The sequence below is a fragment of the Betta splendens genome, chromosome 4 (genome assembly GCF_900634795.4).
Source record: "Betta splendens chromosome 4, fBetSpl5.4, whole genome shotgun sequence".
In the NCBI taxonomy this organism is placed as follows: Eukaryota; Metazoa; Chordata; class Actinopteri; order Anabantiformes; family Osphronemidae; genus Betta; species Betta splendens.
In genome coordinates, this window is record NC_040884.2 from 7514544 (window position 1) to 7531834 (window position 17291).

The 17291-nt window shown below is 48.8% G+C and overlaps 2 protein-coding genes and 1 long non-coding RNA gene across 3 annotated transcripts; 1 reads left to right on the plus strand and 2 right to left on the minus strand.

Annotated features, from left to right (window-relative positions):
* Positions 1–1921: 1921 nt before the first annotated feature.
* On the minus strand, positions 1922–8127 carry rx1 (retinal homeobox gene 1). Its single transcript, XM_029149296.3, has 4 exons — positions 7994–8127; positions 7016–7351; positions 4979–5232; positions 1922–4462 (listed from the first exon to the last, which is right to left on the minus strand). The coding sequence occupies exons 2-4, from the start codon at positions 7323–7325 to the stop codon at positions 3977–3979; spliced, it is 1050 nt and encodes a 349-aa protein (XP_029005129.1). The 5' UTR covers positions 7326–7351; positions 7994–8127; the 3' UTR covers positions 1922–3976.
* A 1684-nt stretch (positions 8128–9811) lies between these two features.
* On the plus strand, positions 9812–11531 carry LOC129603967 (uncharacterized). Its single transcript, XR_008694422.1, has 2 exons — positions 9812–10038; positions 11095–11531. It is a non-coding gene; the product is annotated as an uncharacterized LOC129603967 (long non-coding RNA).
* matk (megakaryocyte-associated tyrosine kinase) lies at positions 11229–17251 on the minus strand. Its single transcript, XM_029146525.3, has 13 exons — positions 17014–17251; positions 16772–16802; positions 16337–16450; positions 16141–16256; positions 15639–15858; positions 14695–14788; positions 14546–14611; positions 14340–14439; positions 14161–14245; positions 13833–13906; positions 13561–13756; positions 13390–13476; positions 11229–12788 (listed from the first exon to the last, which is right to left on the minus strand). Exons 2-13 carry the CDS (start codon positions 16778–16780, stop codon positions 12561–12563), a joined length of 1389 nt encoding a protein of 462 aa, XP_029002358.1. The 5' UTR covers positions 16781–16802; positions 17014–17251; the 3' UTR covers positions 11229–12560.
* Positions 17252–17291: the final 40 nt, after the last annotated feature.

The following is a 17291-nucleotide window of genomic DNA, read 5'->3' on the forward strand; positions in this document are numbered from 1 at the left end:
AGCTCTCTTAATCAATCTCAATTAATTCTGCTATATTCCCTTATTATCCTTTCCAAGGAACGCGTCCTTCCAATAAGACTGTTAACTCCGGCCCTGGGCCTTTCAGATCCACTGGGGGTGCAGGAGTGAAGTAATAATTGCACAATTAATCAGTTCGGATTTTGTTAACAAACTGTGAAACTGTGTAGAAGAGAGGAGTCAGGCTTTCATCTCAATCTCACACCTTTTCCATTTACTTCAGTTTAGTTTTGTTAAAATGTATCATTGAAAAACATTTTAAATAACTGAGAAAGTTGCTTATTTGTATATCATGTATTTTGTGCTTATGTAAGTGAATGTATGTGAATGTCTACATTAATGTGTGTGTGCGTGTTTTATTGTGACGTGTGTAACAAGCCTACATATTGAAAGGTCCTCGTTTGTGCACCAGAAAAAATCTTATATGGCAAAACAATTATTTAAAGCATTTCAGCTAATTGACTGTGGTTTCAACAAAAATCACTTGAATCTTATATGAAAAAAAATATTATGTTCTTATTCATCGTCCCAAATACCAGGTCAGGAGGATTACCAGCTGTGTTCCATGTGTCAGCAGCAGGAAAAATGGATTTGACAAGGACCAAATTGTGACTGTTAGACAAATGGGTCAGAACATTTTCAAAACTGCAGCATTATTTTATACAGATGAATAATTGTAAAGGTAGCTGCGCTGTAAAGAAATTCGGTGATTAATTGTGCACTAAAAAGCAACTGCATCTAGAATCGTATTGGGCTCGTCTGGTTTCATGCTGATCTGCTGCTCTTTTTCCCATGCTTTCCATTGTGACGCTCACTCTGGCTCAACGCATGCCTACCCTGGCCCCCGGCTGCGGTTATAACCCCGGCCCGGCCCCAGCTGAGCAATGCCAAACTGCTCAGCACTTAGTTTGTGTCTGCTCAGGCTCGGCTCAGCCCGGCCCAGCGCGGGTACTAATCCCTGCGCTGTCAGAGGACCCCGCTCTGAACTCATCCTGCAACACAGGAAAACACTCTAATTGGGGGATTTTCTACATCATTAACTCTGATGAGCAACCATTTCACCTTCCCTCCTCTCTCTCTCTCTTGCTCTGTCTCTCTCTCTATCTCTCGCTCTCTCTCTCTCTCTCTCTCTCACTCCCACACTTTCCTCCGGCTTAATCTCTTTCTAACGTTTCCCCTTTCTTTTCATTCTCCACCTCTCCTTTCATCCTTTCTCATCCGAAGCATCCCCCCCCCCCCTTTTTCATTTACAGAGTATAAACGTTTGCTCAGATCTTTATGAATAAGTACACATTAAAAAAAACAAAGCGAAAGCGTTGAAAGTGCTACAAGTGTAATAAAAAGTAAATTGCTACTTTTAAGTAACCAGGTTTGAAAACGGGAACAATCTGAAAAACAAATTACAAATATTTTATTTTAGATACAGTATTCCTTGCTAAATAGAAATAGACTTTTTGTGTTGAATTTTCACAGTGTTAGGGTTTGTTAAACAATTTCGTGGTGCACTATTGGGTAATGCAGCATTTAATCACTTATGGTCATATATAAAAAAAACTTTTCTCCACTAGTTAATCCATATGGTCCATGACGCGAGGCGCATCCAGGGCTCCATCTGTCCAATGGAGTGGCTCAAAGCTGAGGAGAGCAGCTCGCACGGCGGCACCAGCCTCCCTGTGAACATGTGCTGCAGCGGCTGAGGCTGTCCACCGGCCTGGGGGCAATTAGGAAGCCGGACCCTGTGGCCAGAGGCCCCCCCGGGAAGCCCTGATTGATTGGAGTCTCATCTTCCTAACGGGCTGGCGCCCTGCCACCGCACCGCGAAACAGCCGAGAGGATTGGAAAGGCTGAAAGAGAGGGAAAGAGAGGGAAAGACCGCCTGTACGACAGATTTATTTTCAGATTTTCAGACTAGATTTATTTTCAGTAAATCTTCATTCTTTCCAGAATATGAACAACAATTATCCAGACAGAATTAAAAACAAAGACATCACCATGACAGATAAACTGTAACTATCACATGTAAGAAACAAAACCAGCCACACAGGTTTTCGTCTCCTGTGCTTTTTCAAATAAAAAAAAAATAAACTAAAACCATCAAACATCTAGTGCAGTTTTGTCCATTTTGTCTAACCTTTGGCTTATTCTTTATGTAGTGTCCTAAAGAAGTAATGTGCAACGTAATCCTCTTTTACTCTATGGTCTGGTGTCCATTAAGATGGCTAAACATGACTAACAAAGAAAACAAGTTATAAAAACTGAAGCAAGACGATGACAGCAGACTGGAGCAGGACATCTTATTATCAGCAGTAGGAGGGATGATGTGGGGATGTCAGCATCGTTTTAAGAAAAACATAAAAAAGGGTTTTGAAATTGCACTTTGAGATGAAGGATTTACTTTCCCACTCGCTCTGTACCCAATCCAACAAAGCAGCCATGTGCTGCCTTTTCTCTTGATAATTCTAATATATCCAAAGGACTGATTTATTTTGCTTTACTGCCCATATAGATTCACTGTAATTGTGCTGGATCCACCTCACCTCAAGAAAAGGAGAGCCCAACTCTGTAACAGATGGTAAATATATTGCGTATTGTGTCACTAATGACCAGCCTCCATCCATGATTCTTCCCCTTTGATTGAGAATGAATAAAAAAAACTTCCATGACAAAATGGTTACAAGGGCCCATTTAGTGCAGCCTGAGACTGGTTCCCCCCTTCAGCTTCAGACAAAGACGATACACTTGGATCAATTGTGCCGAACAAAGACGGCGCTATGAGGGGTGAGGCATCGCATAGGGCCCTTTCTGCCGCCCCGCACGTACTCGCAGCCACCCAACACCGAGCTGCCAACAGGTTTTCTCCTCCAGCAGCCACTCAAGCAAAAAGCAGGGCTACTCTGCCCGCTAGCCTCCTTCATCCTATTGTGCTTCCTTCCAACCTTCCTTAAAGCACAAGCAGAACACAGTTAAACGTGTTTTAGCGACGCGGGATTATTTTTGGTACGTTTATAATCACATCTCTGACTCAATCAGTCCCTGTAGACTGTGATGCCTTTTATTTTTTTGTCATTGTAGGAGACCTTTCCTCATTGTTTTGTTTCATAGTAGAGTTCTAGCTTTAAGCTGAGACAGAAGGTTCTGACTCTGATCAGCTGACCCATGAAATTCTGACAATTGGATTAATTAGTAAAAACACAAACATACTAATGAAAATGCAAAAAGTCAAGAATGTACAACAGATTGTCATGTTTTTTTGATCTGATGGTGACAAGAACAGCAATTAGTGATTAATTAAGGTCTTTTGTTTCCACGTTCACACCTTCAGCTGAGATCCTGTAAATGTGCCGACTTACAGATTTAATCACAGGGAAACATCCCCGTGAAGCAACTGTGGTTTAATAATGGCGGGGGACGTTTGTGTGCAGCAGTTCCTGGGGCGTAGGTAGGGATTAGATCAACGTGTTCTTTGCATTTCCAGCACCTGAGGTGATGCTGAACACCTGCAGACTGGGCAGAGGAGATGTTTAGGTGTATGTGTGCGACTGATGCTTCCAGTCCCGGCTCCTGACTGAAGTCAAGTGTCCAAGATGCTGAACTATGAATCCTTGGCGTTTTAAATGTAGCTGCCTCTCCACAAGTTCTCCAGTGGGGATGAACGTCAAATCCAGTATCATTTATTAATATTTGTGGCTAAATGTAACAATGTAACAACACTGTGGAATTCACATGTTCTGCTTCATATCCATGAGATGATGAAAAAACTGTGGAGAAAAGTCCAGTGAAAGTTGGAAGATCCTCAGATTTCACAGTTCAAATTCACTTTCCTTTGCTCTGCAGGTAAAAACACATCACTGCAGCCTCACACAACATCATACTTAACGGCTGTCACGCCGAAACCCAAGAAACAACTTCAACATCTCCCTTTCCCGAGGTCACTCTCATGGGCTGCCAGGTTTGCTAGTCACATGGGCTGCCAGTTCTTGTCCATAGACTGGATGTGCTCCTTGGCTTTCATTCTCAGCGCCGCGATGCTAGAGCTGCGCTGGTCCACGTCTTCTAGGGGGTATTTATCGGGATACGGCGCCGGACACTGGTAAGGGGGCGGAGCCATACTCTGCATCCCCTGCCCCATGGACGGATGAGGATGGGAGTGGGGGTGAGGATGAGGAGGATGCGGGGAGGAGTTGAGGAAGCCGTGGCTGTGGTAGCTGGGCTGCAGGCCCTGGGTCGGACCCATGAACCCGGGAATGCTGTGGACAGGTGTGGCACTGGACAGGGGAGAGGTCAGCCAGGGGTCCAGAGGCAGGGAGTTGGTCATGGGACCCATGCTGGTGTGAACCGGCGCTGGGCGATTGAAGGACAGCATCGGCGAGTCGTGGAGCTTCATGGTGCTGGCGTCGATTTTCTCCTGCCGGCGCCATTTGGCTCTGCGGTTCTGGAACCACACCTAGAAGTATCAAGAGCGAACAGTCAGAAACCTGCACATTTCTAAAAGGTGTCAAGATCACGGTGTTTCCCTCGAATCACTCAATCAATTGTGGGCAATATGCAATTATTTGTGATTATTTTGTTGAGGATATTTTATTTCAGATGAATAATAATCTGTTCACCTTCATTTCAAGCTCTACCAGCTTCTGAAACCACTATTACCAGAAAAATGCCAAATGCGGAACCAAACTTTATCTGATTTTAGCTTCAGTTGCTTCTTGTTTTAGGTTTTAACACTTGGATACACACATCTTACTTGTGTGACTATACAGTACATTATTCTCACCCGAATGCCAAGCAGCCAAAGGCCAAAGGAGTATTACTTGCTGACCTTTTAGTGCACAGCGTGATTTGGAAACAGACCAATTCAGCTCTTGAGCAGGTGTTGAGTGAGACTTGAGATCCCAAGCACCTAAATCTCCAGTATTGGTCATGCTTTGTTGCTTCGGGCAGATCCTGGCGTTCTGGGCCTCACCTGCACTCGGACTTCGGGGAGGTTCACCTTCATGGCAAGCTCCTCCCGGCTGTACACGTCCGGGTAGTGGGACTTCTCGAAGGCCCGCTCCAGCTCGTGCAGCTGGTAGGTGGTGAAGGTGGTGCGGTTGCGCCGGTGCTTCTTCTTGGGCTGATCGTCCTTGCTCGGCTCCGGGGACTTGCTCCCGTCGCTGTCCACGCTCTTCCTCAGCTCGCTCAGGTCCTCGTCGCACTTGTTTGTGTACAGGCTGGTGTCTGGCGAGCAACAGATCAGAAGTTAGTGTTGGCCTTCACACGCCCTGTAAAAACTGTTGGAATATTATTTGATTCAGCAAAGCTAAAGATTGGGGGGGGGGGCAGCAGAGAAATAAAGAATGTAGAACCACTTTCCAGTAGAGCAGACATTAGTTTGACACCTGCAACAATAGGCTACTGTAGGTCAGTGAAGCAAGCAATCCCCTGAACTTCAATGAAGCCCAGAAACATTCCTAATCGGATTTAGCCAGGTTGTTTCCAGTGTTTATCTTCTCCAAACATACACCGTCTTTAAAAAGAAACAAGAGTGCTTCCTTTCTTTTTATGGACCAAATCACATCATTATTTCCACGGCGTCACCCTCGGTTGTCAGCGATCAAACCGCAGCGACAACAACATCAGATCCCAAAATGCACCTGACGCCTCATTTAGCATTTAGCGCCTCGTCCAACGCGCTAGACATCGCCGCTAGCCAGGCTGGACTTAGTGCGACCAGTGCATAATCAAATTAAACCGCGTACAAACTTGATGATCTGGTGATTAGATCAGTTGTTTTCATGACGTGGTAACTTTAATAGAGTTTCTGTCAGCTCGGATTAGACCAGACTCACATAGTAAAGATGCGTTAGCTAAGATGTCAATCTTAATTTTTTTAAAATCGTAAATCTCTAAAATCCAGACGGAAACAAACAGCTCCTCTCCGTGCTTCTCTGCCCTGCGGTGGCGTCAGTCAATGAACTGCGAGCACATGTATGTAAATGTGAACTTGTTTCCCATAATGGGATGTGTTGATGGAGATGAAGGGGGGGGGGGGGGGGGGTTGTGGTCACCGTGGTCGTTCAACTGACAAACAGGAGCAGAGGCGAAGGCAAAGAGGGATTTTGTGGGCTCCTTTATCCACCTCTCATTAAGCAGCTATGACAAAGGCCAGGCTCTGACAAAGGCAGAGGTCAGGTCTGGTTCAGTGCCCAGCTCTTGGCCTGTCAGCCCATCACAGCCGCCGGCCTGAAGGCTGCCCACTGTTTGTCGGCCAGCGGAGCATCTCACAGAAAGTTGCTCATTCGGGGGGAACTGGGGTGACTTCACAGGATAGCTGCATACAAAAGGGGGCTGATGTCATTAGTGTTGATGCACGTTGATCAAGTAAAACTAATGTCCCCCAGGATCCAGCTGCTCGTAATCATGCTTTCGGTTTTTGTTGCTGCCGCCGCCACCTGCCAGACCCGGCATGTCAAAATAGCTCCAGATTAAACGCCGGGCTCGGAGGCGAACCCATGACAATATCAACAACCAATGGACTACTGTACAATCTAATCTGCACAGAAGAGAAGATTAGGGGAATTCCACAAGGGGATGGGATTGAGCCCGGGGACACACACCCCTTACACCGTCTTTATTCCTGAGCCCACGCTGGTCACAGAGATAAAGCAAGCTCCACATAAAGTAGCATGGATATGGAATGTCTATGTTGCTTCTGTCTGTTACTTATGCTCTTTGATGTGGTTCTGTGTGAAGCGCATCTAAGCCTAAAGTATGAGTTCATATTGCTCAATTCCAAACTTTCTTCCACTGCAGCCCTTTAAGATGAGATGATAATGATCAGTAGCCTTGATCATCTCATTTGCTTCAAGGCCAAAACTCAGACGGTTCATAGTGTCTACTCCCTCATTCCTTAACTCTGAAGAAGTGGATCAGAACCCACCAGAGGAAACCGCTGTGTGTGCATGTGTTATGTGCTGGTAGAAACAGCCAGCCGTGCTTGGCTCGTCCCTGGCTGACTCACCATGGTACTGCTCCCCCTGGTCTGAGCTGCTGTTCCTCAAAGAGGAAAGGTGCCCGCTGTAGGACGGGTGTGACGGGGGCTCCTGCTGCTTCCCAGGCTCCGACAGAACGTCTATGTCCAGTTTATGAGGTCCGGGGGCCCCAGCGGGACTGAGCAGGGGGTCCTGGTCTTTGCTGAAGCCCAGAATGACGTCGATGCTGTGGACGCGGCCGCCCGCGGCGATGCCCCCGCCTTTCCCCAGCTCGTGGAAGTTGCTGGGTGAGAGGCAGCTGTCATCCACCATGCTCATGGTATCCAGTGATAAATGCATTCGAACGTCTGGTGTCGCACCCGGGCCTGCAGGCGTGAGAACGGAGCGTAAGTGAGGGAATAAAGATGCAGTGGCAGGTCCGAGACCCCCCCTGCCCGTCTTCACATTTGCACAAACTCGATTATCAGCTGCAGAGTCGCGAGGGTTCGACAGTTTGACTCGAACTGAACTCACACAAAGCGAAGATTAATTCATCATGAACATCAACCATGCAGTGCTCAGTATGAATCAAAGGAATAATTAATCACACACACTTCTGCCAAAGTGAAATTTAGTTCATGTGTCTCAAAAACATTGAAAACATTGAAAACAGAGGGGGATATATTTTATATCATGCATCCATCACTTTTATACGTGCAACGGGGTCAGAACTGTGTCAGGAGGGCAGAGAGAGCAGTTGTAGCAGGGACCCAAGTCTTTAAAGGGACAAAACACAGTTTAAAGGTTTGTAAGAAAACTTTGTCAGTTCAAATGTTCACTCCTGTTTAGTGATATATAGAAAATATAGGAAGGAGGGAAAACACAGGCACGGTAGGTTGACCCAACAAACAGAAGGAGCAAGTGAAGTGCGCTGAACAGACCAGAGACTGATTCGTTCAGCGCCGCCCCAGACCGACACCACAAAGGTCCCGTTTGAGCCCGTGCCGCTGAGGTGCAGGGCCGCGTACCTTTCTGAAGTAAAAGCGCTGCACCGTCCCAGCTGCTGATGCCACGGCTCCACCTGTCCCTCTGCGCCGCTCGCACTCCAACTTCACTCCTCACTCGCGGACCCGCCGTGCGCTCAGAGACACCTCCTGCTCCACTTGCATCTCCTTAAAACGAGAAAAATCACTCACAGGTCCTGACAAAAACTTGTAGTGTGAAGCGCACGTGAGCGGAGGCCCAGGTGAGACGACATCTGATGGCGGCGGCGGCGGCGGCGGCGCGTCACGCACTGGCTCCGGGAGGAGAGTGGAGGAGGAGAGAGGCAGCGAGGGAGAGGTGGACAAAGCCGAGGGGGCGTAGGAGGTGAGAGAGGGGATTAGGAGAGGGTTATTAATTGGAATCCGTCCCCTTCGAGGGTGATTGGCAGTTGTTCAAATAATTGTTTTAAATGTCGTTTCCACTCATCCACCTCCCGTTAGCTCAGGCTAACGAAGCACGGACAAGACCTGCTTTCACAAATGTATTGTCTCAAAAACAAAGGAGCTCCTGAAAGTTTGCACTGAGCTCAGTCAGACCCTCCAAAGTAGAGACTAATAAACCTGAAAATGAGGACAAACCTGTCTCCTCTGATCACTTCACTGGGCATTTGATACATGCTTCGCTTTTTAATATCAAATCAATGAGAGCTGATGTTCGTTCAAGTCAAAATTCTGTTATTCAGAACCAATATGATCATATTTTTGCCACCAGTAAGAGTCCAGCGGCCCTGAAGGGTTGTGGCGTTCCCACGTTGTCATCACCGGATCGGTTTTGTGGCACTGATCGCTCATAAGCTGTGCCTTTGTGTACTGGAGCACAGAAGCTTTACCTCAGCGGAGGCAGCACAGTTGACATCGGCTTAGCGTCACAGAAATCAGCCGCGACTCTAAAGACGCTAAAGAGATTTCCTGTGACCTCTATCTAAAGATAAAGTTAGACGAAGATGTGAAAACTGTTTCCGTCATTAAGTGGAGCATATGAAACTTGTGAAACAACCCGTGTGTGTGTGTGTGGGGGTGGGGGCGAGAAAGGCAGGTCTGAACTTCATCAGATTGGGTTTATATCGGAGTTTCATTGGAGGTCGGAGGAGGACACGTCAAATAATCCACAGTTCTGAAAATCACCAACTGGAAATCCAGGCTTTTTTGTCTCTTCTTGACCGTTTTCCTGCCATCGTACAGGAGGCGGCTCCTCATCTCTAGTCCTGTCATCGATTCAAACGATTCCGTGTGATTATTAAATCCATGCAGAAATAACGAGTTAAAGGGAAACCTCATTGATTATTCACCCTGGTTCCCAAGAGAGATGGAAGAGAAATCTGATGGACGACCTACAGTGAAATCATCTTCATCAGATCCGTGAACATGTACGATCCCACAGCAGTAGCTTCAGATTAAACTCCAATCAATCTCATAGCACATTGACACGCGTTTAAAACCAGGCTGAAGCAGAACAAGTGGATGAAGTTCCTTCAGTCTCAATAGTGGCCAGACTGTTTCTCACTGCCAACAAGCTTACGCAGCGATATTAGTCCAAGATAGCTGTTTATCCCGTTAAGTTTCTAATACATTTTTGTCTCGATGTTGTTTCTCTCTTATCCTAATTGGGTATAAATTAGTTAAGAAGGAGCAGTGTAGTTATCAAGCTGCTTAGTTTTATCAGATGACAGCGTAAGTCCCCCTGATCCTATTAGAGGTAAAAGCAGCTAACGTGTAAATGCGTAGTGTCAGCTTACTGGGGGGGGGGGTGAGTTGGTTCATGTGATGCGGAGGTCTAAAACAGTAACGGCTCCGTCTCTGAAACGCTCCCACACCGGCGCCCTGACGCCAGAACACCGTTCACTGCACTCATAGCAGCCATGAGCTTATGGGAGGGGTTTGGTGAAGTGAGGCCAGATCCACAGCGAAAACCTGAAAAGTCATAACCTGAACGTGAGTTTGATCAGCTGCAGCAAACAACTGTGACTTATGAGCCACGTCCATCCGTCTGTTTTACATAAGTCCATTATTTCCCCAAGGGGATCAAACAGGTATGTATCTTCTTCATCTTCCTCTTCTTCTGTGAATTAGCCACCAAACAAGCACCTTTGGCGTGAGACCGACGAGGAGACAGACGGACGCCGTTAACCTTGTTTTCATAATTGAATTATTGCTGCTCCCCTCGCACTGTAAGCGTTTTACATAGAGGCAGCATGCGCACACCCACCCTGAGCTGCTGTGTAAACTGATACGATGAGTGTCTGTGGCAGAAGACCTGCTGCCGCTCTAGGAACCTGTGTACGGAGTTATTGTATATGTATATGCTGAATGTATAATACATCATTTCAGGTTGAGTGGAGACAGTGAACTCAGATGTGAGCGCCTCTTTTACTTTGCTGGTGATCAGACTGACCTCCTAAGTGTGCAGCAGCTTCTACAGTAGGTCACCGCACACATTACTACATTACTTTATCGGTGAGCTGCCGTTGTCAGAACCCCTGGCTCCCAAACATCTGACACAGTGACACATATTGTTGCACTGAGCAACAACAACAACAACAGCACGGGTTCTGCTGGCACAGGCTCTGCAGCAGCAGACGACGGCCCGAGCAGCCGGTCGGGTTTCTAGGAAGACTGTCTGGGTTTTCTACGAACGCCAGGACGGACACCTCTCAGGGAGCGCTGACCTGAGATCTTTGGAACTCACCACAATCTACTTAAACCAGACCAAGATAAGTGACATCAGGTTAGCCTGCGCTACGCTCCTTCACACTCCAGGGCCGACAGATGCAGCACTGGCTGAACCGCTCAAAGGCCATTAGCCAAAGGATCTTAAACGTAGGAGTAAAGAAGCAGCGACTCAGGGAGGGCAAAGATTTCTTAAACGGACACAGACGCCAACTTGACCAGCTCTAAATCAAACCAGCTCGAAATTGTACTAAAGCAGTAGAACTGGATGCACTTTCACTGCATTATGCTGTACTTCCAAGCCCAGATGTCACCGGCGGAGCGGCCGGTCGGACGACGGTTCACTGATGCATCACACGGCGTAAATCTTTTATTATCTTTTTCTTAAACATATGGTTCCTTTGTAAATCTGCGTGCAGGAAATTGGTGCTCATCCCGTTTGAGAGCTTCAGAACCAATCACGGGGGGCCTTCGCTCGAACCCAAGGATCAAGCCTCAATTTTGGGTGCGTCTCCAGGGACGGAGACAAATACCAGGCTTACATAGACTTAAATCAGATGACATCTTTAATTTATAACATGACATCAATGCAAAGCAGAGGCTCCTTCTCTGCTGACTTTAAAGTCATTTGACTGTTATTGCAGCTCTAATAAATGAGCCGATGAGGTGAAAACAGTGACATGTCTACTGTGATACACATATTCAAAATACACATGATGGATCAAAATTGATATTGTTTACATTTTAAAGCCAGTTGAGGCAAAATTTAAGATTTATGAAACAGGGTTACACTGTTTGATTTGTTTTGAAAAAAAAAAACCCCAAGATGAGGACAGCGGCCGTTGCAAAGTAACTCCTATAACCTCAGCATCCAAATTAACAGAACAAATGCTGCTCCTCCGTCTTATAAAGCAAACGCGTTGGAATGAGTTGAATCAGAGTCCAACCTAAGTACACAGAGCAGATGTGAAATAGAACTAGGCTGGATTTTTTTAAGTCATAAAAAGAAAACGCCTGCCAAATTTCATCTGAACTAATAAAGAACAACAGGCTACTGATCATAAAGAAAAAAAAAACAACAAAAGGCTTAAAGGCAAATCCTCTGCAACCTGCAACATGTTGACCAGTCTGTACAACATGGAAATAAATTACTTTACTTTCTATACTGCAGTATTAAAATATTCCTAACATTAAGCCCTGAGTCGGTGACATATTGCCGAGCATTATTGCTGGGATTCCAGCAGATTTTGGTGATCTGTGATTAAATATCAAATAAGGATCTTTCCTTCCATCCTCCTTTCTAGTATTTTTCATCTTTTTGATCATATGGTAATGACCATATAAAAAACACTGTTGCTCTCACGGTGACTGACGTTTACATTCATGTAGGAACAACACTGATAGTGTAAAATACCAAAAGCAACAACAGGTTTGACTTTTACCAACTTCCTATAACCACCTTGAATGAACCCTTCAGTAAACATGATGCAAAGATAAACAGTGTGTTTAGTGGGGACTATTTTCAGCTGGGGATTAATACGCATGTTGAGCCGCCGGTGTTAAACCCGCATAGTGTCTTGACTCATGAGCAGAGACGTCCTGTGAGTTTGATTCTGCCGTTATAGTTTGCGTGCTGTGTTTAGGATTTAAGGTTTAACCAGAAATGTCTGCACCAAACCTCAAGGCCAACGATTGGGCAAAGGTTCACTTATCACACCCTCAAAGTCTGTATGATCCACCCATAAGTGTCTGTGGAAGGTTTCCTGGGAAATCCATCAAGTGCTTTCTAACATAAGTCAATCTGGATCAACGCCACCACCTCAGACCATCTGTACACGGACCCAGGAGGGTGATGCAGTCTCTGCTCGCGCGGCAGCCAGAAGGATCAGCATCCAGATGCAGACCGGACGCCCCCCCGTCGCTGGGACCCCGGCGCCGGGCTGCTCGCGCCCACCTCTCGCTCCAGCTTCTCCCGCAGCTTGTGGAACGCGGGCCTCTTGCGCGGCTCCGGCTCCCAGCACATCCTCATGATGGCGTAAACGGCGGGGGCGCAGTCCTCCGGGGCGTCCATGCGGTAGCCCACCTGCACGCGCTCCTTCACCTCCACCAACGACTGCGGGACCAGAAGCAACGGCGGCGGAGAGTTAGGCTTCACAAACACGCGTGCTTTTTCTCACTGGACCTCACTGCTCAAAGCACAGACGTTAAACACACTTTCTCCTGCTTGGAGCTCGGAGACAGGACGGGGGTTTAAAACAAAGCTGACCTAAATGATTCAACCTGTGTAGAGGCTGTAATTAGGGGGTAATTATATGGACACCACCATCACCTCGCTGCTGGGGGATGACCTGGGTTTGTTACCCAGCAAACCCAGTAAACCCAGTAAACCCAGCTAACCCTCTTCTCCCTCTGAGCGTGCTACCAGACCTTCACACAGGGGGTCGCTGAGGATAGTGACATATTATTAGCACCTCGTCATGCAGTGAGCTTCTTCACCCTGCTTAACCTCTGTCCCCACTGACGCACGGCCGTGATCTGAGTGACCCGCCGTGGGTTCAGAAGCGGTAAATGAGGCCGGTGGTGAACGTGAGCGCCGTGCCCTGCAGCCGATGGGAGTCCTGACGTGACACGGCAGCCGTTACCTAACAGGCTTCACACCACAGCACGGCCCTGCGCTCTCATCACAGGGGGGCGCCGGCGTTCGCTCCACCTACCATCTTGGGGTAGGGCTGGCGGCCGTATGAGAAGATCTCCCACAGGAGAACGCCGTAGCTCCACACGTCCGACTTTGTGGAGAACTTCTGCACGGGAGCACACAGTGCGTGTCAGTGGCGTAGATACAGCAGATTGAATGGAGCCTGAGCTTCGGGGGGCGCGGCACCCACCTCCTTCTTCAGCGCCTCGGGGGCCGTCCACTTGACGGGCAGCTTGGCGTTGTCCGGCGCCTTGGAGTCCACCTTGGTGAGGCCGAAGTCGCTGACCTTGGCCACGCCGTCGTCCGACACCAGCACGTTGCGGGCGGCCAGGTCTCTGTGGACCAGCTTTTTGGACTCCAGGTACTCCATGCCCTCGCACACGTCGCTGTGCACGGCAACACGTGTTCAGTGGCACGCACTGCAAAGCAAAGTGTGCAAAGTGCTGTGGACTGTGGACTCACAGGGAAAAGCGGAGCAGCTGGGCCGACTTCACCACCGAGCGCCCCCTCGTCCTGAGGAAGTTCACCAGGTTTCCCTGTGACGAGAAGACGTGGTAAATGTGAGAGTGCGAACAGAGAGCGCGCTCATAGCGTCTGCTTCTCGTCTAGCTTTCTGTTTAAACAGGCCTTCCTGCAAAGCTCCACACCCAACTCCACGTGGGTCAGTCAGCATCGGTCAGTGAGGTTTGGTTTTCTGCGTGTGGCTTTCGATTCTTTGCTGATGGTTCACCGCGACCCATCATCGTTACCTCCAGAGGAGGTCCATGAGAACCGCACACGGTACATGTACCTTGCTCATGAGCTCTGTGACGATGAGGAGGCCTTTGTGGAGGATGACGCCCAACAGCCGCACCAGGTTCTTATGCTGGAGCTTCCTGGAGGGTCAGAGTGCACGTTGCACACGCATATAGAAGCACCAAGACACATTTATTGTGAGGAGGCGGCAAAATTAGAAATGGTGAGACTCACGTCATGACCGTGGTTTCCTGCAGGAAGGCCTGAGCTGTGACATCACATTTAATGGTTTTTACTGCCACCCGCTGGCCCATGTACTGACCCTCATGCACGGCTGAAGGGGAGTCAGAGAGCAGTCTTTTTACCTCAGTCAGCCGTTCACTTCCTCTAGGAAACAATCAATTAGAAAAGAAGAGTGGACGAAAGAAAAGGGAACTCACCCCCGAACTCCCCCTCTCCAATGTTCTCTCCCAGTGTGAGCTTCGTAATGTCCAGCAGCCATCCAGCTGTGGAGGAGAGCGTCATCATTCACGCCCTGTGTTTCAGTCCACGTGCAAACACAGGATACGTGTCTCGACTTCACACCCACCTTTCGATAGCTCCAACTCTGCTGACTTGGCTCCTTGCTTTGGTTTGGGCTTCAGAAGAGTTGTAGCAATGGAGCCTTTGTTCTTTGAGTAGAACTGCGAAGATGAACAGATTAAAAGTCAAATCAACACGTGACGGAGCTCTCGGGTGTTCAGTGCAGATGCTCTCGTTTCCTGTAGTGATCACTTTCTCAGGCTTTTCTAGCACACCGTGCGCTGCGCTGGCTCCACTGAGCACACCGAGCTGAGCGAGAGAGAGCTGGGCCCTCGAACGCCCACTCGCTGCTCAGGAAGCGGTGTGTGTGAGCGCTGTGGTCAGGACTGTGGCGAGACGGGGGAAACGCCGAGGCGAGCAGCGCACGGCATGACCCAAAAAAGGTGGAGGAGCGTCTCAAAGCAGCGCACGGGCCCGTGTGCAGCGACCCATTCCAGGCTGGGCCTGAAGCAGCCAGGGACTCGGGCCTGGACTCATCTGTGGCTCAGAGATAGACAGTGTTCTTCCACCAACGCATCCAGGCCAGACACAGATAAGCCCCGAACGGACGCTCTTCCTGCCCCGTTTTCCGTTCCAACTGTTCACTGTCAGTTACACTGATGAGCTCTGGGCCTGATGAACGCCAGCGGCGGCTTTGTCTGCTCTGAGTTGGTGGGGTTTGTTTGTTCCTTCAAATGACAGAGTTCTTACGTTACTGTGCTTCATCGTCTGTGTCATTTTGCTTCTTGTAGTTTGGACGTAGACGTGGCTGACGTGGATGAGGAGTGAGTCATTCTACCACTTTGTTCCAGACTCAACAGGTTCACACGAATCCTGACCACACATTTCTTCTCCTGTAACTGTTAGCTGCCTAAAATTTCCAATTTGCCGTCTGTATCAGGAAAGTTTAAGTAATAATAATAATAATAATAATAATAAACCCTAAATGCCCACTATTTCCATTTCTCTCACCTCGATCATGTCGATGAGGTTGTAGAAATACTGTGTGTTGTCAATGGTCAGCTTGTTGTCCTTGTAGATCACGCGGTAGTGGATGACGTCTCCAGAGACGCTGACACACAGGACGTAGTCGCCCGGGTGGCGGATGGACTCCCGCACCAGGAAGAGGCCGTCCTCGGCAGGCAGCAGCTTCCCCACCGCCTCCGGGCCCGAGATCTTCCCATGGAACCATCTGCTCAGAGACAGCGCGGGTGAAGCAGCATGCAAACCAGAACCTACCAGAGGAAGACAGCGGGCTGCATCTGGAGCCGACACACAGCAGCCGAGCGAAAAAGGAAGCTGGGGTGATTCATGCTCCTCAGAGGTGACGCAGGCGTCTTGCACCTCCCGCATTGACCCACGGTGCCGTGTTTGTCCCAGCCGGTCAACACAACACCCAGGCATGAGGTCACCACGCTGTCACGCCGTTTGTCAACCTCTGCGACGGAGAAGAGCTCAGGGAGCAGAGACGTACGGCATGAGGCTGAGGCTGGGGTCCACGCGCAGGGCCTCCCTCTCACGCACGCTGCTGAGGTTTATGAGCCCCTCCGCTCCCGTGGCGTTGTGTCTGGCCATGCAATAGCCCTTCCTCTGCAGGGAGTCAAAGAGCGAGCTTAAAAAAGGCTAGTTAGCGTGAACGCAGCGGCTGCTTCCATTAAAAGTGACGGTACCGCGCTTGTGTCGACCACGGTGAGGATGTCGCCTTTGTGGTAGGCCAGTTCTCCGGCTTTGGGCTTCTTGTGGTCCCCCTTGGCCACACACTGTGTCCCGGCAGCCCAGCTCATCTGGGGACGGACGGGAACCACAGTAAGACCTCGGGTGATCGAAAGAACTACACCACCTTCATGCAGAGGATCCCTATTAAACCCTATTAAACACTCGACACTGTACACACACACACACACCTTTCAAATGTAATGTTTAATTTTAGATTAGATTTACACCCAAACATCTATGCCTGTGCTATGTATGAGGTTGTTTGTGTGTGCGGTTCTTAGCTGGGTTTCCATTTCTCTAGAGCGCAAACATGCTCACAATATAAAATATACCTGATGTATATAATTAGCTTGATCTCACATGAATACATGAAGGCTTAGGGCACATACCTTTGCCATGAGCGGGACCGTGGGGTCCAATCTGTTGGAGAGACAAAACATCTGAGGATACAAATACTGCACACGTTGTGTTAATTGTGTCCATCGTGTATAATTGTCTCAAAGTGGGCACTGACGTGGTCCTCTGTCCACTACACTAAGAGAGGAGCCCACGTAGAACAAGCAGGAGGCTGCTCCTGTCGAACAACACCAGCGTGCAGGCGGACGCCCCGTCGGCATCAATGTTTCAGTACCTGCGGCTCTGCTGCGTCTCCTGCGCGCGCGCGCTCGGGACAGCGGGCTCCGCACGACGACCTCAGCTCCGCTTCGTCTCAAGCAGCGGCGCCAGATGTGGCATCACCGGTACCGTCCTCGATCCGTAGCTCGCTCCCTCCAGCCGGCGGCATTCGAGCCGAACCCCCGCCGCCCGTCTCTCTCTCTCTCTCTCTCTCTCTCTCTCTCCGTCGGTCCGTCCGTTCGTCTGTCGAGCCACTTCCTCAATATTTAGGAAAACGCAGTTCATGCGAACGCG